This window comes from Armigeres subalbatus, chromosome 2 (genome assembly GCF_024139115.2).
Source record: "Armigeres subalbatus isolate Guangzhou_Male chromosome 2, GZ_Asu_2, whole genome shotgun sequence".
Lineage (NCBI taxonomy): Eukaryota > Metazoa > Arthropoda > Insecta > Diptera > Culicidae > Armigeres > Armigeres subalbatus.
Window position 1 is genome coordinate 335,839,243 of NC_085140.1, and position 22,463 is coordinate 335,861,705.

Consider the following 22,463-nt stretch of genomic DNA (forward strand, 5'->3'; position numbering starts at 1 on the left):
GCTCATTGAGCATCCACTTAGACTCAACGGGTCTGGCCGCATTTCAGGGGGTATATGTCTCGACAAAATGATTTTTATAAGAGCGTTCCACCTTAGGTCTCACTAATAAAAATACTCGTTTAATCAATTGTAGGAGGTTTATGGACAAACTAAATTACCATTTTGACTTTATTTGTGTTATTTTCTTCATAGGATCTTGAATTCCTTTGTGTTCTTGATCCTCAGTGCAAACGGTACTATTATTACAATTTAATATTAGTTATTCATTTTTTAGCTGCAATGAAAAAAATGAGCAAAATCCTTTCATTACCACTTACATTAAACGATCTTAGAATCTTTCACATCACCCGTAAGATTGTCATTCAATCCATTAAGTAAAAACAAACAACTAATGCGCTCACCATTATTTTACATACAATGAGGTATCAACTGTTTACTTTGATGATATTTACTTCAAGTTGACAGCAGCAGTGAAAAGTGTAAGCAACAACCTTCCGTGTACCATGTTAACCATAAGCCTGCTACTTTATGTTTTAAAATTTTCTCCATGAGCTCATGGAAGAATGGTAGTTGGAAAGCGATAAAATGTATGGGGAATTCAGTATGAAGTATGAGGTGAAAAGATCAGGCATTGAAAAAAATCAGATCATGAGTAAAAATCGGCTAAATTCATGCCAACTTGATGCTCTACTGCGGCCTAATCGCTAATGCTTTCTAGATCGTTGAAATTTGGCGTTCGTTGATTCAATGTTTAAAGATCTTCATCGCTCACCAATGGGAGACAACTGAGTGAGGCAAATCACTTGGTAACCTAACAATGAGTGTTGTTACCACACGCAGTCAGAAAAATCTTTTCAGACATTAGGAAAATTAAGTCCGATATAAGAATGGAACTCTGATACACTGCATGGGAGGCTTTGATACTTTATCTTCTCCATCCCAGCTACTTGAAAGCAGAGTGCATAAAGCAGAACACCTGATGTGTTTTGGTTTTATTCTAGTAGAGCGATAGCGTAACACAAATGCTTCAATCGTAGCTTCCCTGGATACCATACCAAGTAGGGTAACCGTACCCTTAGTGGAGGTAGCACCAATAGTGGAGGTAGTGGGGTTTTAATGAGATTTATCATATTTATACACATTACGATGGTTTTAGTTGACGCGTCGTGCCTTAAATATCCTGTTAAATGCAACTTATCTTAAGATTTCGCATGAAAAACTATTGAAAACAATGATTTTCCTTAACAAAATTGACTCCCTTGCACCTATAATGGTGCAACTGTACCAATAGTGGCGAGTCTCATAAGAAACCAATGGATAGCGCCACTATTTTGGTTCCCAAATTATTTTTTACCGCCACTAAAGGAACAGTGTACCCATAGTGGTGCAAGCAATATTTGGTAATTGTTGATGTTAAATGACATCTATCTCAATTTTGTTAGCAAATTTATTAGTTTATCTATTGACTAAGATATTCTAGCTGTAAATTTTCCATCATTATCAATTTCCAAAAAATATTTTCTTATGTGGATCTACTAATACCTCCACTATTGGTACCGTTACCCTATGGCTTGGCGAACTCTGTTGCTCGTTGTTTACGCAGCAACGATCGCTCATAATCATTGTTTGGTATCCATCTGAGCAAGGCTGTTCACTCACTTGCATAGGATGCTATGATTCAATTAGATCAATGCTCGTCCACTTCACTCACGCTTTCAATGCCTGGAAAAGATTATCTCCTGCACTTAGTTTGCACTGATTAGTAGTTTTATAGTAATGAAATTTCGATTTCACTACCACTGAAACAGTGAAATTCATAGGGTTTCAGGTCTAGCGAACTCGCTGACCGCTCTTAGCTTGAAATAAGGCCTAAAATCCCCTTAGTTGAGTTTTCTTCACTTTTTGTGCTGGCATCTAATTTGTCGTAAAACCCAACTCTTGGTATCAAAATGGCGAAGTGCCCACGGTTCGACGACTTTTTGTGGAACTAGTTCCCGATACGTATTTTGTATTATACTATTTTTACTGACTTTTGTAACAGTTCAATTGCCGGACCCTGTATACACTATGCCCGGGGTGTTGGGAAGGTTTCCAACATGAAAATATCCTCGACCGGATCAAGAATCGAACTCGCCATCTCCAGATTGGCAATCCTACGCTTTTGCTCGCAAGGCTGCTGGAGACTTCCTACAGCTTTTGATACAATGATTCCGAATTTGAACATGCCAAAATTTTATACAGGTTTGACAAGGTTTTTATAAAAACTGTATTAAAATCGCTCGTCTGCTAATTGAATGTACAATTCTTTATCATCGTCTAGTAAAACTCTTTAGTGTCCTTTTGCGCTGGAATAGAATACGACATGAAAGATTGAACAAACCAACTTAATTTTTCAACTTTGTTACATCATCAAGACCTAGTTCTTCCAATACAAGAAAAAACTGTAACTTTTCTATTTCTTCAAGAAAAATCGTTGTATTTCACCGTGAGCCGTATGCCAACGACACTCTTCAAGTTTTCCACACTGAGCAATTGTTTGGATTCCTTTCTTCCGTTGTGGATGTCCTCGTGGCACCTTGCTGGTGTTGCTTGGAAGTTGGTTTAATTTTGTTTGTTCTTCTCAGCTCCGGCGGCACTCGTATCCGGTCCGGACCAAGTTGAACCGATTTTTTTTCCATCGGGATCTTTCTCACTGGCTCTGGTGTGCTGGTTCAACTTCCGCTTTGTGTCCGACCACACCGACAAAACTGGGTGAGCGGTGATGTTTGAGTTTGTGTAGCTTTGCTCCCTCGTACCGTTCAGCCCGCATGGATTCGTACAATCGCCGAGATGAACAGCATTTGGCACATCATGATACTTACAGGTTGGATTTTTTGCTGCCCGAGGGGACAACCCTGCCAATCACTTCTCGGATGTGGATGAGCTTTTTTTTCGTTTCATTGTTTACTATACCTCTGCTAGCATTGGTTTTCGAACCGATCTGGGGGACAAACATATACGGATATGCGATAAAGAATTTATATATCAAGTGTATCTAATGGAGTGATGTCATGTGTAAATATTTTTGCTTCTCCATACTTGCGCTCAAGTAGGTATATACGTTCAATTCAATACTTTCAATTTTCTTTTCTTTCGAGATGTTAACGCAAAACTGACTTTTTCGATACCTGAATGCAAAACTGTTGGCATTGCGACAAAAGCTATGAGTCTTCACCAGAAGATCTAGCCATCGAAGATGTTAAAAAAAGAATGCATCATCACCAAAGAAGCGAATGCAAATCTCAAGTCAACATTTGGCCTACGGGGATTGGCAAGCTATTCCCAATCTGATTGTTTAGGATAATAATGCAAACATAGCCTCAGACGCTCAGACTTCACGATGGTGCCTTGGTTGAGGCAAATCGAACCACATAGCGGGCCTTCCACGAACATCATCAGAATGCTGCAATCGATCCAGAACCGCTGAGCGACTAGGATGTTCCTTTCGGGCTGATTACCGTTTTGTCTCGTTGTTCACTCGTGCGTAATCGAACAGCTCGCTTCATGGTTAGGAAGCATGTGGGGAATAAAAAAATCTTCGGAATAGGAAACCTTTGTCAGACCATTCAGTGAATCCGATTGCCGAATGCACTTCGATTCGAATGTCAATGCTGGTCCAAAATCTAGTACCGGATTCAGGGCTGAATTTGGGCTTTTTATGAAATTGTTCTGAGTTACCTTTTTACTGTGGACTGTTGTGACAACTGTCTAAGACAAGCTAAAGAAAAAGAGCTTAAATATTTTTTCTGTTGTAACAAGCTATTACACCCGAGAAACAAATATTAAAATTACATATTATATAAGATCGTGGCACATACAATTCTGCAAGGTTTTAATAAAAGAAATGTAAGCTTTTTATACAGATACAGTATTAAAATAATACAAAATTACAAAGAGTTCAATACAACGATTGTATTACAATCTTCCGAAGCTTTATATGCTCAAACGTTATACAGTTTCTGAAGGGTTTTTATGCAGAGCTGTATTGAAATCTGCCATTCGCTGGTTTGTACTATTATAATCAATGAAATCTCAATTGAAATTGATAAAATATCATAATTCTGCCCACCCTCTCAGATGCTTCTAAAATATTTATATAACAAAGCTCAAATATGTAGCACACAAGAACAGATTGCAAAATAAATAAAACAATCCATTCCTGGTATGGGAAACGTTCTTCCAACAGAAACACTATCACTGGCACAGTCTCGACGTTAGCTAATTCACTTCTCTTCTCACTTTATTGGTGCAATCTTCCATCGATACTCGTAGTGCGTTTTGCCACTCTCGAGGACGAGATAATCCACCCGTCCACGCTTCTGCCCGTTGACGAATTCGGTGTAGGACACTTCGCAACGGGTATCCTCCCCCTGCAGAATCACGTGGTACCAGTAAAGAGTTTCGGTTGCGTTTCTGCACGAGTGGCCTTCCAGGACGGTAAAGTTGCCATTCTTCCGGTTCAGTACGGCATCCAACGTGGATGCGACTCGTTGCGTGTGATTGGAGCTCTTCAGTTCCTGGGACGGAAACGGAGATTTGTTGGAGCACTCCTTGGCGCATAATGCTGGAAGGTGCCAAAGCACAAAATGTACCCGCCGTTGTTAAATTTTAATGTTTGTAACGAAGGAATACTCACCGCCAGCGATCAGAAAAACGAGCATCACAAATTTCGACATGGCTACGCTTCGTACCAACTAACCAAACAGTCACAAATGAACAAACGGATTGAGGCGCATATTGAACACACCGAAACGATTGATAAGAATGTATCAATTCTAATGTCACGTTCGGTTGGGATTTTTTGGAGAGAGAGATGGAATTCTACCCGAAGTAAGGAGACTGCTGACATATTCAAGCTTTCTACATTTTCAAAGGGATTACACTGTTAAATTATTATTTTGATTTTCATTTGTCTATTTCAAAGTATCTATTATGAATTGACGTGAGGCTATATATAAAATACTTTCCATGGTATTTTTTGAATTTGGGCGGTCAGAAAAATAGCAAAAAATATAGCATCAGATGAAATCAGGTGCGATACCCCGGTCCGTTTATTTCAAGCCGCTTACGCCGGCGACGATTCGATTATCAGTGGAGCGAGGATCATAATTAGCACGACGATCAGCTGTCTTGGTTTACGAATGTCTTTTATGATTTGAATTGTGTTTCGCAGAAACATTTGTCTACCGAGTAAATATTTGAACAAGCGTGACGTTATCTTGAGCTCGATCGGTTCACAGAGTGAATCAAATTATTATTCTCTCATCAGCGAATTGACTTAGCTGGTAGTGATATGTCTAGAACAAAGCTGCTTGGAAGAAGCCTTGGATTAGCTTAGTTATGATGGTTTGTCTTTGAGCACATTTCTTCAGTTTTCATGGAATCATCTATAAGGGTAGTGAACTAGCATTTGAAGCGCTAATTAAATAATTTAAACTCATATGTGAATATGTACGTTATGTGGAAGATATTGATTCGGAAAATGTATTGGAGGTAACCACTTTCCCTTCGATGGGACTCGAACCCATGACCCTCATGGGTTCGAGTCCCATCGAAGGGAAAGTGGTTACTTCCAATACATTTTCCAAATCAATATCTTCCACATAACGTACATATTCACATATGAGTTTTCATAACATTGTAAATTAACGTCCAAGTCGGGTGGTTTAATCCCCGGAAATAGGCAATTAACTTTGATTGAACTAAATAATTAATTGTAGGAGATTGCGACTGGTAGAATGGATATTTTGACGTTGGCCAACGTCAAAATACTAAATAATTAATTAGAAGACATTTGATGCACCAGCTCGATATTCAACTTTCAATTGATGAGTCTTTAGGCGACATTACTTCAAGACTTGGCTATAGTAAAATTTAATATTTTTCATACATTTGCTTAAAAAAGACTAAATTTGTATTTCAACTAACTTACCCAATAAAAAGCCGTTTAAAATCATTTCGCGGTCGATACAATTACAGTCAGTCGCAAAATTTAATATACACCTTGGATTTAATTAACGTAATATAAGGCCAGAAGCTCTATATGGGTCTTCAGCAGCCTTGCGAGCAAAGGCGTAGGATTGCCAATGTGGAGATCTCGGCCCGGTCTAGGATGTTTTCGGGTGGGAAACATTCTCGACTCCCTGGACATACACGGGTGGGTTTTTGTCGATTAAGACCTTTAGTACTAATGAAACTATGAGTTAATCCCAAGAAAAAAATCATAAAAAATCAAAGAAAATTCAGGTGGTATTTAAAAAGTTGTCAAAGAACAGGCTAACCGGGAAATTAAAGAATACCAACCGTGTAAAAAAAATTGGGTGTAGTGTATCCATTGTACTTGCCACACAAGATACATACTCATGCAATGGCGGGCATAGAAACCTTTCAATTAATAACTGAGGAGATGCTAATAGAATACTAAGAATAATCCACCTACCGGTGATGATGCCCTTCTCGTATATTATAAAATGTAACAAGAAAAGCACATAAGAGTTGCATTATAATAAACTTTGACTTAGTTTTTTAGCATCCACTTAAACAGGCAGGCTGTTCAAGATTTTTTTTCTTCTGCCTATTAAAAGAAATTCCTGAATGAACTTAGATGAACGGATAACAAAATTTTAATGCACTATATTACACAGATAAACATTCGTTGTGATTTTATATGTACAGGGGTTAGACAAAAATATTCAGATAGGCAAAACTTTGTCGAAATTCAAATCAGCATAAATTTACCGTTTTTACAGAAATGGCCATATTTCTGCGTATACCTGACAAATTTTTGATCTGCAGCCAGCATTATTGGTCGCTATTTATTTCATTTATTTAGTTCACATCTAAACAGATAACACTGAATCAACAAATTGACGTTACAATACACGGTACGAGGCCGCATCTCTCCAAATGCGCTTCACGCTCGCCAAGTAGTTTTGCACCTGTTCAGCCCAACTCGCTCGCTGCGCTCCACGCCTTCTCGTACTTGCCGGATGGGAAGCGAACACCATCGTACCCTTCCGGCTTTGGCTACCTTCTGAATATTGGATTCGTTGTAGAGCTGGGCGAGCTCGTGATTCATTCTTCGCCGGCACACACCGTCTTCTTGCACACCGCCAAAGATGGTCCTAAGCACCCGTCTCTCGAATACTCCGAGTGCTTGCAAGTCCTCCTCGAGCATTGTCCATGTTTCATTAGAGTGATTCAAATTTTGACTTTTTTGCTCCCCGATGCTCAAACGATTGCATTTTTTATTTTGATAATCCTCTTAAATTTTTAGCAAATTTGGATGTAATTTGATTGTGCACACGTCGTTTGAAGTTTGCATGGAAATTACTGTGAAAATCGACCCTTATTTGAAAGATCGTTCCGTGAGGTTACCCATTAACTATTTAATGGTGATCAAACACGTTGAATACATAGAATACTTCCCAAGTTGAAAGGCAGTTGTTGTTGCGAAGCGATTTGTCGTTTGGAAGTCAAGTTATGGAGAAAACAAAAAAGCTCATTATTGATATTGATGTTATTCTTTTACGTGTTAAATTTAATTTCCCAAGATTTAGTATTTCCTTAATAACTTTTCTTGCATGCATCAAAACGTTTCGCAACAAAGACGATCTGCTTCCTTGTTAAATTTCCTATGTTGTCAATGTAATATATTTTTAGAGTTTAATGGTAAGCGTTGGGAACGGTTTTCCACAAAAGTTACTGTTTTCATAGAGATTTTCATATAAACTTCAAACTGTTCGTGCTCACTTAAAATACATCCAAATTAAGCTAAAAATTTGGGAGGATCATTAAAATGACAAATGTAATCGTTTAAGCATCGGGGAGCGAAATAGTCAAAATTTGAATCACTCTAATGTTTCATGTCCGTAGAAGACAACCGGTCTTATCAGCGTCTTGTACATGACACATTTGATGCAGTGGTGAATCTTTTTTGATCGCAATTCCGACTTCCACAGATGACGCGCCTTCGTATTTCACGACTAACATTGTTATCAGCCGTTACCGAGGTTCCAAGGTAGACGAATTCCTCGACCACCTCGTATCCCCGTGTATCGTAACATTGCTTCCTAAGCGGGACCTGTCGCGCACGATTCCGCCCACAAGCATGTACTTTTTCTTCGATGCATTAATCACCAGCCCAACCTTTGCTGCTTCACGTTTCAGGCGGGTGTATAGTTCTGCCACCTTTGCAAATGTTCGGCCGATAATGTCCATGTCATCCGCGAAACAAATAAATTGACTGGATCTGTTGAAAATCGTACCCCGGATGTTACACCTGGATCTCCGCATGGCACCTTCTAGCGCAATGTTGTACAACTGGCATGAAAGTCCATCACCTTGTCTTAGTCCCCGGCGCGATTCGAACGAACTGGAGTGTTCGCCCGAAATCTTCACACAGTTTTGTACACCATCAACCGTTGCTTTGATCCGTCTGGTAAGCTTCCCAGGGAAGTTGTTCTCGTCTATAATTTTCCATTGCTCTACGTGGTCTATACTGTCGTATGCTGCCTTGAAATCAACGAACAGATGGTGCGTTGGGACCTGGTATTCAGGTCATTTTTGAAGGATTTGCCGTACAGTAAAGATTTGGTCCGTTGTCGAGCGGCCGTCAACGAAGCCGGCTTGATAACTTCCCACGAACTCATTCACTAATGGTGACAAACGACGGAAGATGATCTGGGATATCACTTTGTAGGCGGCTTTAAGGATGGTGATCGCTCGAAAGTTATCACGCTCCAACTTGTCGCCTTTCTTGTAGATGCGGCATATAACCCCTTCCTTACACTCCTCCGGTAGCTGTTCAGTCTCCCAGATTCTGACTATCAGTTTGAACAGGCCAGCTTTTCCGGGCCCTTCTTAATGAGTTCAGCTCCGATGCCATACTTACCAGCTGCTTTTTTGTTCTTAACTGTTGGATGGAACTGACGTAGTCATCTCCTCCGCTGCCTTGACTTTCATTGCCTGTACTCTCAGCGCTATTTAAATGTCCCTCGTAGTGCTGCTTCCACCTTTCGATCACCACACGTTCGTCCGTTAAGATTTTTTCCTCGTTTGTCGGGTGAAGATCACTGCGTCCAGATTTTAGGACTATTGTGATATACCCTTTTGCTGTGAAATACGCAAGTTATCTCAGTAACATGTTTGCCACTGAGATACCTTGGTATCGACTGAACTCAGACCATCTATTATTGATGAATAGAGATCCTGAGTTACAGTATGTGACTCCCCCATTCTGGCGAGACTAGCTTTATGAAGCCAACCACGTCATTGGGGGATAAGATCCATATGTCAGCAGGCCCTAAAAAGGGCTTGCTGAGAACTTTGAACCTACGTTGGGTGAGTGCACTGCAATAGCAGAGGATGTGTTCTGATGTTTCTCTCTCCTCGTCACAGAAGCGGCAATTTGAGGTTTGGATTGCTCCGATCTTTTGTAGATGGTATCTGCAGGGGCAGTGTCCAGTTATTAGACCGGTGTAGATGTTGAGATCCCTTTTGTTGAGACCTAATAGTTGTTGGGTTTTCTTGGGGTTAATCGTTACGAGCCTTTTGGATTGGCTCGTATAGGAAGTGCATTCCAGTTTGATGTGATTTGACTGACCATATATTTGTTCAGTTCCATTTTTACAGAGCAGTCTGAGATCCCGCAGAAGGGCTCAGGGCCAATGAACCTTTCATTAGATCCATTCCATTCATCCAGCAATCTCGTTTCCCTCTAGACCCGTATGTCCTGGGATCCAATATAGGTAGACTCGATTGCGTATGGATAAGTTTTTCAAAGCCAGAATGCATTCCCACACTAGCTTTGACTTACAAGTGTGGTTATTAAGCGACTTAAGTGCCGCTTGGCTGTCAGAGAAAATACATATTTTTGCAAATCTATACTTTCTCCTCAGGCATAATAACACGCATTCTAATATTGCATATATTTCCGCCTGAAATACCGTGGGCCACTGTCCTAAGTGTACAGAAATTTTTGTTGTAGGGCCATAGATTCCGGATCCTGTCAGATTATTCATTTTCGAACCATCTGTGAAGAAATTTATAGAGCCTGTTGGAACGCTGGGTCCACCTCCTTCCCACTCCTGGCGGGAAGGAATGAACACATCGTAAGGTAAGTCATAATTGTCACTACAAATTCCTATTGCGGGATTTATGGCAAATTCATTTAATATGCTGAGGTGACCCGTAAGGTCTCCCGACAGCAGTGTTTTTGTTCTCTTTAACCTTAGAGCATTTTTTTTCCGCTTCCAGCTTTAAGAATTGAGCTAACCGGGGCAGGTGAAGCATTGAGTCCAGGGCCAAAGTGGGTGTACTATGAACTGCACCAGTGATGGCTATGCAAGCGGTGCGTTGGATTTTGTTGAGCTTAGCCCTTGCAGCAGCCTCATTAGTTTTAGGCCACCAGACAAGGGAAGCGTAAGATGTCCTGGGACGGACAATGGTTTTATATATCCACATGATCATACTTGGTTTTAGGCCCCATCTTTTACCAAGGGTTTTTGAACAAACCCAAAGTGTATTGAGACCTTTCTGCACAACTGATTGGAGATGAGAGTTCCAATCAAGCTTTGCGTCGAGTATGACACCTAGATATTTCACTTCACTTGAATAAGCTAATTGTGTTTGATTCAAGAAAAGGGGTTTCAGTTGTACCTTTCTCCGTTTGGTGAAAGGGATAATGGAAGTTTTTGTAGGATTTATGCCTAGTTGATACTTTTGACACCAGGAAAAAGTGTGATTTAGGGCAGATTGCATTCTTTCCACGATAACACTTTCGAATTTGCCTCGTACAATAATGACAACGTCATCAGCATATCCAACCACTTCGAAGCCTCTTCTCTCTAAGCTGTCTAGAAGCTCATCCACCAACAGTGACCACAACAAAGGAGAAAGCACTCCGCCTTGCGGACACCCCCTTGTTGCTTTAACAGGGATGTATGAACCGCTAAGCTCAGAGGAGATTTTCCGATTAGCTAGCATAGCATGTATCCAGGTAACAATGCATGGGTCGAATTTTCTCCTCAACATTGCTGACCCTATAGACGAATAAGAAGCGTTATCGAATGCGCCCTCAATATCAAGAAATGCTACAAGAGCAATTTCTTTTGCATTAAGTGTTTTTTCGATTTTTGAACTACCGTATGTAGTGCCGAGATCGTAGATTTTCCACTTTGATAAGCGAATTGGTTTTTTGACAAAGGCATTGCTTTCATAAATTTGTGATTTATGTACTCGCATAGTACCTTTTCCATAATTTTGAGCATCACAGAGGATAAACTTATCGGCCTGAATGCTTTGGGGTTGGTTTTATCTCTCTTGCCTGCCTTCGGAATGATTATTATTTTATTTAATCAGACTAAGGCCGAAGTGGCCTGTGCGGTATATAAGAGTCTTCTCCATTCGGCTCGGTCCATGGCTACACGTCGCCAACCACGCAGTCTACGGAGGGTCCGCAAGTCATCTTCCACCTGATCGATCCACCTTGCCCGCTGCGCACCTCGCCTTCTTGTGCCCGTCGGATCGTTGTCGAGAACCATTTTCACCGGGTTACTGTCCGACATTCTGGCTACATGCCCGGCCCATCGCAGTCGTCCGCAGTCGGCCCATCGCATCGCACCCCACCATAGATGGTACGCAGCACTTTCCTTTCGAAAACTCCAAGTGCGCGTTGGTCCTCCACGAGCATCGTCCAGGTCTCGTGTCCGTAGAGGATTACCGGTCTAATTAGCGTTTTGTAGATTGTCAGTTTGGTACGGCGGCGAACTCTATTCGATCGGAGCGTCTTGCGGAGTCCAAAGTACGTACGATTTCCAGCCACTATGCGTCTCCGAATTTCTCTGCTGGTGTCATTTTCGGCAGTCACCAGTGAGCCCAAGTACACAAATTCTTCTACCACCTCGATTTCGTCACCACCGATGCAAACTCGCGGTGGGTGGCTCACATTGTCTTCTCTTGAACCTCTTCCTATCATGTACTTCGTCTTCGACGTGTTGATGACTAGTCCGATCCGCTTAGCTTCCCTCTTTAGTCTGATGTAGGCTTCCTCCATCTTCTCAAAGTTACGTGCCATAATATCTATGTCGTCAGCGAAGCCAAATAGCTGGACGGACTTATTGAAAATTGTACCACTCGTGTTAATCCCTGCTCTTCGTATTACCCCTTCCAAAGCGATGTTGAATAGCAGACACGAAAGACCATCACCTTGTTCCGAAGGGACTCGAGAATGCCCCTGAAACTCGAACTACGCACATCACCCGATCCATCGTCGCTTTGATCAACCGTGTCAGTTTATCCGGAAAACCGTGTTCGTGCATTAGCTGCCATAGCTGGTCCCGATCGATTGTATCATATGTGGCTTTGAAGTCGATGAATAGATGATGTGTGGGCACGTTGTATTCGCGGCATTTCTGCAGTACTTGGCGAATGGCGAACACCTGGTCCGTGGTGGAGCGTTCGCCCATAAAACCCGCCTGGTACTGCCCCACGAACTCCCTTGCAGTTGGTGCTAGTCGACGGCATACAATTTGGGAGAGTACCTTGTAGGCGGCGTTCAGCAATGTGATTGCGCGGTAGTTGCTACAATCCAGCTTATCGCCCTTTTTGTAGATGGGACACACGACACCTTCCATCCACTCCTGCGGCAAAACTTCCTCCTCCCAAATCTTGGTAATGACCCAGTGCAGCGCTCTAGCCAGTGCCTCACCACCGTGTTTAAGTAGCTCTCCTGGTAGTTGGTCAACCCCAGGGGCTTTGTTGTTCTTCAGCCGGCCAATCTCCTCCTGGATTTCCTGGAGATCCGGAGCCGGTAGAATTATGTCCTGCGCGCGTTCTCCCAGGTCCATCACCATACCGCCATCTTCGTCTGCCACATCGCCATTCAGGTGTTCTTCGTAGTGCTGCCGCCACCTTTGGATCACCTCACGCTCGTTCGTAAGAAGGTTCCCGTTTATGTCCTTACACATATCAGGCTGTGGCACGTGGCTCTTACGTGAACGGTTTAACTTCTCATAGAACTTTCGCGTGTTATTAGCGCGGTACAGTTGCTCCGTTTCTTCACGGTCTCGATCTTCCTGCTGGCGCTTTTTCCTCCGGAAAATCGAGTTTTGTCTGTTCCGCGCCTGTTTATATCGTGCCTCGTTCGCCCTCGTGCGGTGTTGCAACAATCTCGCCCATGCTGCATTCTTCTCTTCCACTAACTGCTCACATTCGCCGTCATACCAGTCGTTTCTCTGATCCGGGGCCACCGTGCCAAGTGCAGCGGTTGCGGTGCTACCAATGGCGGATCGAATATCTCTCCAGCCATCTTCAAGAGACGCTGCGCCTAGCTGCTCTTCCGTTGGAAGTGCCACTTCCAGCTGCTGCGCGTATTCTTGGGCTAGTCTACCATCTTGTAGCCGCCCAATGTTAAGCCGCGGCGTCCGACTTCGACGCGTGTTGTACACCGTCGAGAGTTTTGAGCGCAGGCATACTGCAACGAGGTAGTGGTCGGATTCAATATTCGCACTGCGGTAAGTGCGGACGTTCGTGATGTCGGAGAAGAATTTACCGTCGATTAGAACGTGGTCGATTTGGTTTTCCGTTTCTTGGTTAGGTGATCTCCATGTGGCCTTGTGGATATTTTTGCGGGGAAAGAAGGTGCTTCGGACTACCATTCCGCGGGAGGCTGCGAAGTTTATGCATCGTTGGCCGTTGTCATTCGATACGGTGTGCAGACTATCCGGTCCGATGACCGGTCTATACATTTCCTCCCTTCCTACCTGTGCGTTCATGTCACCGATGACGATTTTAACGTCCCGCAGTGGGCATCCATCGTGTGTCTGCTCCAGCTGTGCGTAGAACGCTTCTTTCTCGTCGTCGGGTCTCCCTTCGTGTGGGCAGTGCACGTTGATGATGCTATAGTTGAAGAAACGGCCTTTAATCCTCAGCTTGCACATCCTTGCGTTGATTGGCTGCCACCCAATCACGCGTTGGCGCATCTTACCCAGCACTATGAAGCCGGTTCCCAGCTCGTTGGTGGTGCCACAGCTTTGGTAGATGGTAGCCGCTCGATGCCCGCTTTTCCACACTTTCTGTCCTGTCCAGCAAATCTCCTGCAGCGCCACGACGTCGAAGTTGCAGGGGATGTAATTCATCGTAGATCATCCTGTCGCAACCTGCGAAACCTAGCGACTTGCAATTCCATGTTCCAAGCTTCCAATCGTGATCCTGTATTCGTCGCCTAGGTCTTTGCCGATTATTTCGAGTCGCATTATCTCTTATATTGTTCGTAATGATTGGTTTTCTAGGCGGCTTATTGGGCCAGCGCAAACCTCCTGTCTCGTCGGAGGGCCGTCGTGGCAGGGCTGTTTAGAGTCCCACCTAACACCAGGACTTGGGCTTGTGCGCTTTGAGCGGCACACGGTCGCTTTGGTGGGGCCTACTTGCGGATACCTGCAGCTTTTTATAGAGGTTTAACAGGGCCCACTGTCAAACCCCACCACATCCTAGGCAAGCCCCACAACTCGCAGATGGCCTGGGGAGGGATCGTCAAGCCCTTGGACATAGTCCCTGCTGCCTTCGGAATGAAGACAGCCCGGATTTGACGCCAATCGTTAGGTATGTGCCCCAAAATCAGACTCGCCCTTAAAATCTGTGTTTTCTCCTCTTTTTGGATCAACGCTGGGAATATTCCATCCATGCCAGGAGACTTAAATGGCTCGAAAGATCTCACAGCCCTCTCAACCCTGGCCCGAGTGAAAGCTTCCTTTGCAACATGTATTGCGTCTTTTTAGATCCAGAAACCCATGATTGGATCTCTTGTGGATCTGAGACAGCAATTCCAGTGCCTTGGTCGCCGATGCTCGACTCAGGGATTGAATCAGGAAGTGGATCTTTAACAATTCGCTCAGTGTATCGCTAGGCTCTACAGTGAGCGAACCATCCGTCTTTCGGAGGCTACCCACACCATTGGAGTGGTCTTTTGAAAGAGTTTTTAGGAGTCTGGCGACTACGGGTGTATTCTCTATGCTATCACACATTAGAATCCACGATTACCGTTTGGCTGACCTTATTTCTTTGTGGTAGTTCGCCAGGGCCTTTCTGTATAGGCTCCAATCGCCGGTTCGCTTAGCTTAGCCAGCTTAGCCCAATTAACTCCCTACGCGCAGTTTTCCTAAGCTTCTCAAGAGTTTTATTCCACCATGGAACGTCTCTACTCGAACTAGTTGATTTAGTTGGACAGCTCTCTTGGTAGGCGTTAAGGATTTTGTTTTTAATGGATTTGGACGCATCTTCCAATTGTGTTATGGACTTTCTATGATGTACTCTTCGGATCGTAGGATAGCTGAGTAGGATTCCCAATCAGTTTTCTTAGGATTTTTAAACGTTTTTTCCATCGTTAGACCCCCTTCCAATTCGAAGATGATGTGTTTATGGTCTGACATTGATATTTCTTCAGAAACATGCCAGTTTTTTATTTTATCAGAGATAGACCGACTACATAGAGTCAAGTCCAAAACTTCCTGACGAATGGAGTTTTCAAACGTGGGCTTGTCACCAACATTACAAATGTCAATGTTCTTGGAAGAGAGAAACTGTAACAGGTACTCACCTCTGGTGTTTATATTGGTACTTCCCCATACGGTGTGATGTGCATTTGCGTCGCACCCTATGACGAAGAGGATGTTGTGTCGGTGGCTGAAGGCTACGAGCGCAGCTATTTCTGGAGGAGGGATTTCGTCCACGTCACCTGGGAAGTATGCCGAGACCACCAAGATCTCTCTACTCCCTCTGGCGGAAGGTACCTCCATCCTGACCGCTACGATGTCCCTTTTTATGAATTCTGAAATTGGAAAGTATTTACAGTAATAAAATAGCCGCTCTAGGAGAAAGCTGGCTGTCATCATATACCAACTTACATGAGTGTTGTGGAATACCTTGTATTCTGGATTTATTGACCCATGGCTCTTGAATGAGGGCCACGGTTAAATTCTCTTTGGTGAACCTCCGACAGAGCACACCCGTGGCGCTCTCAGCATGGTGGAGGTTCACTTGCAGAACTTTAGTCGCCATTTCCGGGGTTCCCGCTTTTTTCCGGACGACGACTGTCCGGCTTTGGATGTTGCGGATCATCAGGATGTCGTTTGGTATTACAGTCTGGGTTTTCTCTCTTCCCTGTAGCAACCTGGCCCGCCAGTTTCGCCTCTGTGGTCAAACTGTCGCTTCTTGCACCCCCTTTGCCCTGTTTAGATACCTTTGGTTTGGTACCACTAGAGCAGGGGGTCGCATGTAAGCTTCGAGCTTTTCCTTTAGAGGCGGACAGACTAGCCTTTATGGTGCTTTTGGGGTGAGATTTACTAACCTCGCCCGAACCGGAGGCTTCCTCAGATTTCTCTTGGGTCGGCCTTCCAGTTAGCCGAACCTCGCCCGAACAGGAGGCTTCCTCAGATTGCTCTTGGGTCGGCCTTCCAGTCGGATTGGCGGTAGCGGCAGTCGGTTGATCTGTAATCTTCCTTAGTTGGATTTCACCAAATCGGTAGTTGAGGGTGTATTTGGACTTCTTCAACTTTTCCATCGACGCACCCTCTACTGTGAAGATCCATTCAACATGAATATCTTTCAGAATGGATCGTTTCACAATACGCCAATTAGTTGTTGTGATGTCATTTTGGCTTTCTATGAGAGCCTTTATTCGGTCGTCATCATAGCTGGAGCTTTGTGGGAAGAATGCTCGGATCATCTCTGGACGTGGGATCGCCACTTCGTCCATTGCCATCAGCTCTGCACCTTCCCAGGGTTTCATGGATGGGGATATTCTCTTTAACCACTCAGCAGTCTCTTGATCCTTACAGATTAGAACCATGTAACCGGACTTGTAGATGAGGTTGTTGAATTTGGGTTTTATTGGCTCGTTTCGCTGTTGAACTACTCTGAGCAGGAGTGCTTCTTGTAGAAGGTCTAGCTGGGCTGTAGAGAGTTGGACGGTGGGAAAGTCTTTGGGTATTATCCCGACCTTCACGCTTTTGGCCATATCACTGTAGCTGAAACCAGCTGTTTTCCTCATGGGTGGGTTTTGTTGTCCAGACACGTTTTTCTGAGGCGCGCGGTTTGAGGACTGTTGGGCGCGCTCTCTCGGATCCAGATGGTGCTTCACCCTTTTTGTTTGGGGTCCTCTGTGGCGGATTTGTCTAGGTCGTTTCTCGAGCGTTTTGAGGAAGTGGGCTCGCTCTCCTTATTCAGGATTATGGACAAGGCCTCATTCCGGTCTTTTCCCTTCTCCCGGAGAGTTCTAAGCTGCTTCCTCTGCGAGCGTGTGAGTGTGGGGATTTTCTTGCTCGGAGCACCCTCTGCTTCCGTAGAACCCTTGTTATCTTCGGATCCTTTGCTACTTGCTAAAGATTTTTGGGGGTTGATGACGATCCTTATACCATCATCTTCGTTATCTTCCATGTCCAGCAGGTTGGAGTCGGTCGATGAGGGGGTTGTAGATCTGGATCAGCTTTGTCGAAACATGTGCTGCTCCGGGAGATAGGCGTTGAGGGGCAGGATATTTCCATCTTCTCCTGCGAACTACTGAGTAGCTGGTCTTCGGTAAGGCCAAGCTGACTCAGAGTATTCTCCACTTCGCTCTCACACGACTGAGAGAGGCAGTCGTCACCTTGAGGGTTGTTTGTAAAATTTGTACTCATTTTTGGTCCCACGAGTAGCTAGGGGAATAAATGTCCGCTGCACCAGTACCCCGCCGTAGTGCAGTAAGGGCTGCTTACTGGGGTGATCGCCCTGGTGCACCCCAGGCTCCGTTCGCGGTTGAGCATGTTTAGAACCCCCTCAACCATTCAGCCCTCGGCACGGGTCGCATGACACCTTGGCATTGGGGTTTATCCATTTTTGCTTTACACGATGGCCATGAATAACAGCCATCGCAACCTTCCTCCTTTACCAGGGCTTAGGACCTGTAGCTCAAGTTCTCAATAGTAAGGGTATGCGATAACACACTTTTTCCTAACGAAACGAAACGAAACGAAATTTAAAATGTCTATGTTGATTCGGATCGAAACGATACGAAATCAAGGTTCATTTAATTCGAAATTTTTCGAAACGAAACGAAATTTTGATTTTTTTTCCGCGGAATTTTTATTGAATTGGTTTTACATTATGTACGCAATTCTGATTTCACTTTTTCAAAGTCGAATAACTGTTTTGCGACCAAAAGAGTTATAATAACTGAAGAGACAATCTGTGATAAATCGCCACATTCTCGCCGCATATACCATTGGCGATAAGGCAATACCCCAGAATTTGTGCCGCTTTCATAGGAATTCATCGTGGAGCGTGTGCTTCTGAATCTGATCAATTTTATATCAGTTTTATATAAGTAGGTATATAAAAATAAAGAAATTGCGGGATTTTTCATATACGGATTCAAATTTCGTTTAAAACCTTAGTTCACAAAAGAATTATGTAATTATGCTGAAGTGTACTTCATATTGTCTTGTCAGTGTGGTTTTACAGTATTGACTTAGTCAAAATTTGAAAACGAATGCTTAGATTTATTTTTTTATTTAGTGGGATACTTAACTATGTATCCACATCTGCCAGGCGTATACGCAGATATAGAATTGATATTACTAGATCTGCCAAAATTTATTCCTTCTTATTCCTCGTCTACATATATAGCATCCCGGGTAGAAGCCATGAACAGAATAACAAAACATGATATGGATTTGATTGATATAAGAGATAAAAGAACAGGCAACAATATCAAAAATTTGCACCGAAATATCACTTAAATATCATTATATGCTATGGATAAGAACAAATCAATGGCACATGATATTGATCACTTATTACAAATAGCATAACTTGATCTCCTCATGATATTTTAGTGCAAAATATTGATATTGTCGTCTGATCTTTTATCTCTTATATCAATCATGTCCATATCTAATTTTGCTATCTTATCAACATTTGATATTATTGAGATATTTTCTTCTACTCGGGATACATTTGCTCACTAGAAGAATCATGTGCACCTTTCTAAAATGCACAAAGATATGCATTGAATTTCACAGACCGATAGCCTTATATACAATCAGCTCGAAGAATTGAGCTATTGTGTGTGTGTCCTTAGCAGATGAGAACAGCTGTTATGGTCAGTATGTGCTGAAAGCAATCATAAGTAAAGAATTTTCAGCAATTTTAACCAGAGTGTAAAATAATCGTATTTTTTGGTGAAGACCACCTTTCTTAACTTGTCAGCTCACTTCCAGGCACATTCATTTTCGGCTCTGGACTGTCAATATTCAGTTGAATATTAGTCATTGAATATTTATTCACATTCTACAAATCGATAGATTATCTGAAATCTGAACACGTTTTTATTGAGTAAAGTAATTTATCACACAACACTGAATTCGATTTGCACCCGCGAGGCCCTTTTAACGGTAAACATCAATATAAACAATGCTAATTTTGTTTTTTTTGCACATCGTAAGCACACTCAGTGACAGTCGAATGAATGAGTTGGTGAAGCAGTCGTTTGACTATGTCATTCTATGTTTTGAATAATTATGCGATGTTTGTCAAAATTCGGACTGAAGTTGCTTCATGAAGATGAATATTGTATGCTCTGATTTTAATGATCTTTCAGCCCATTCTGGATTTTTTTTTTGCAAATTCCATGCGTAGATCTAGAAATACCCACAAATCTGCAATGTTCCTCACATATTGTGCAAATAGTCGAAGAAAAGCTTGATAACGTTTCTTAACTGTACACGTCGTAGTTGCTAATCATGATTGGCCGAGAAACAGCAAATATGCATAGCTCACCAATTAAATAATATTCTTGGGATACAAAAAAGTTATGAACAATAACGATGCTGGTCAATAACGGTGCTTATAGTCAATTTAGTATTAGGAGAGGAAAATTAGTGTAACACTCATTGTTTTAAGAGACCGAGGTATGCTCTGCATCTCCGTGAGCGCTGCGGAAAAGGAATCGTTGGTTAGTTGAGAAGGTAATTCATGTGAAACCCCTTGGTAAGCGACAAAATATTTATTGTAAACGAAGTTATTTTGAAAACAAGAAGATGAAAAGTGTGTTTCAAATCAATCCAACGCAAGATCAATGTGCTTCGTTCAATAATCTTCTACAACACAGGCCCAGGGAGGAACATCATTCACCAACCAATCTTTTCTCTGGAGCTATCCTTGGTGGATAAACGAAAATCGTATCAATTAGATGAAATTCCTTTTCGTTTCATCATTTTTACCTCTCACTCACTTTTCGCGAGAATTATCGCTGAACAATTATAAAAATTGTCTGGCCACGGCGGGACTCGAACCCAGCATATCAAAAATAATAGTCATAGGGATGCGCTCACCCTAGCCACACCACCACGCAATCTGCATGTAGGTACCAGGTTATTTGTTCCACAAAGGCTACTATCGTTTGCAGTGCTGATGGCACGAAAATGCTCGGATATGAAAGAAAACGAGTAAACCAATTTCCGACAGCAATTAAAGTGAGCGAAAAATGGTTATTACTCTCCAGACTGTTTTTCTTTCCCGAAAAGTGATTTCTCCCCGAAAGCTTTCGTGAGGGAGCATCCTGTGCTCCTGAAATTGAGTGAGCATTACAAACGCTGGACATCAGTTTTATCACACTAGCTGGCGTGATCAGCATCAACACGATCGATTGCACACTGGTTAAACAAATTTCTGCTACGCGAGGTAGGTTCATATCACTTCGCGTTCTCCCGGACTAGCTGCCGTCCCATGACCAGCAGCAACACGATCGATTCCGCGTTCATATTCATTATCACAAAATTTTAATCATGGAAACACTGAAGACGTTTTATAGAAGAAAAATACTTACGTAGAATGGGGTTAGTAAGCGTTAATAGAAAAATTTGTATAACTTGAAGTTTTGGAAACAACCTTATCGACGTCAGGACATATCGTGGCGCTAACATCGACTCTGACCACTATCTGGTGATGGTTAAACTGCGCCCAAAACTATCCGTCATCAACAATGTTCGGTACCGACGACCGCCGCGGTACGACCTAGAGCGACTGAAGCAACCTGATGTCGCCACTGCATACGCGCAGCATCTCGAGGCAGCGTTGCCGGAAGAGGGTGAGCTCGATGGGGCCCCTCTTGAGGACTGCTGGAATACAGTTAAAGCAGCCATTAACGACGCAGCGGAGAACAGCGTCGGGTATATGGGACGAAGTCGACGGAACGATTGGTTCGACGAAGAGTGCAGACAGATTCTGGAGGAGAAGGACGCAGCGCGGGCGGTCGCGCTGCAGCAAGGTACCCGGCAGAACGTGGAACGTTATAGACGGAAGCGGAGACAGCAGACCCGCCTTTTTTAGGAGAAGAAACGCCGCCTGGAAGAAGCGGAGTGCGAGGAGATGGAACAGCTGTGCCGTTCTCAAGATACACGCAAGTTCTATCAGAAGCTCAACGCATCCCGCAAAGGCTTCGTGCCGCGAGCCGAAATGTGCCGGGATAAGGATGGGAGCATCTTGACGGACGAACGTGTGGTGATCGAAAGGTGGAAGCAGCACTACGAGGAACATCTGAATGGCGCTGAGAGTACAGGCAGTGAAAGTCAAGGCAGCGGAGGAGATGACTACGTCAGTTCAGCGGACGATGGAAGCCAACCAGCCCCCACCTTGAGGGAAGTTAAGGATGCCATTCAACAGCTGAAGACCAATAAAGCAGCTGGTAAGGATGGTATCGGAGCTGATCTCATCAAGATGGGCCCGGAAAAGCTGGCCACTTGCCTGCACAAACTGAATCTGGGAAACCGAACAGCTACCGGAGGAGTGGAAGGAAGGGGTTATATGCCCCATCTACAAGAAAGGCGACAAGTTGGAGCGTGATAACTTTCGAGCGATCACGATCGTTAATGCCGCCTACAAAGTGATATCCCAGATCATCTTCCGACGTCTGTCACCATTAGTGAATGAGTTCGTGGGAAGTTATCAAGCCGGCTTCGTTGACGGCCGCTCGACAACGGACCAGATTTTTACTGTACGGCAAATCCTTCAAAAATACCGTGAATACCAGGTCCCTACGCACCATCTAGTCATTGATTTCAAGGCGGCATACGACAGTATAGACCGCGTAGAGCTATGGAAAATTATGGACGAGAACAGCTTCCCTGGGAAGCTTACCAGACTGATCAAAGCATTTATGCTAATGTAGTTTATTATCATTTATTACATATTGCTTATCGCAGTTTTACTAGTTTTTTTCTTCTTGTACGTATATCATTTGGCAGATTGCACTACCTATGTCACAACATAGCGGCAGACAATGTAATCATGGTACGTAGATCAGTCAGTATTCGCCACCTTTTTGAATTTCAACCACTTTTCAAGAATGGCTTTTTTAGGCAGTATTTCAAATTCTACTGAATACGTCCCAA

The 22,463-nt window shown here is 43.3% G+C and overlaps 1 protein-coding gene across 1 annotated transcript; it reads right to left on the reverse strand.

Annotated features, from left to right (window-relative positions):
- Positions 1-3,870: 3,870 nt before the first annotated feature.
- On the reverse strand, positions 3,871-5,080 carry LOC134216973 (uncharacterized). Its single transcript, XM_062695727.1, has 2 exons — positions 4,676-5,080; positions 3,871-4,603 (listed from the first exon to the last, which is right to left on the reverse strand). The coding sequence occupies exons 1-2, from the start codon at positions 4,713-4,715 to the stop codon at positions 4,275-4,277; spliced, it is 369 nt and encodes a 122-aa protein (XP_062551711.1). The 5' UTR covers positions 4,716-5,080; the 3' UTR covers positions 3,871-4,274.
- Positions 5,081-22,463: the final 17,383 nt, after the last annotated feature.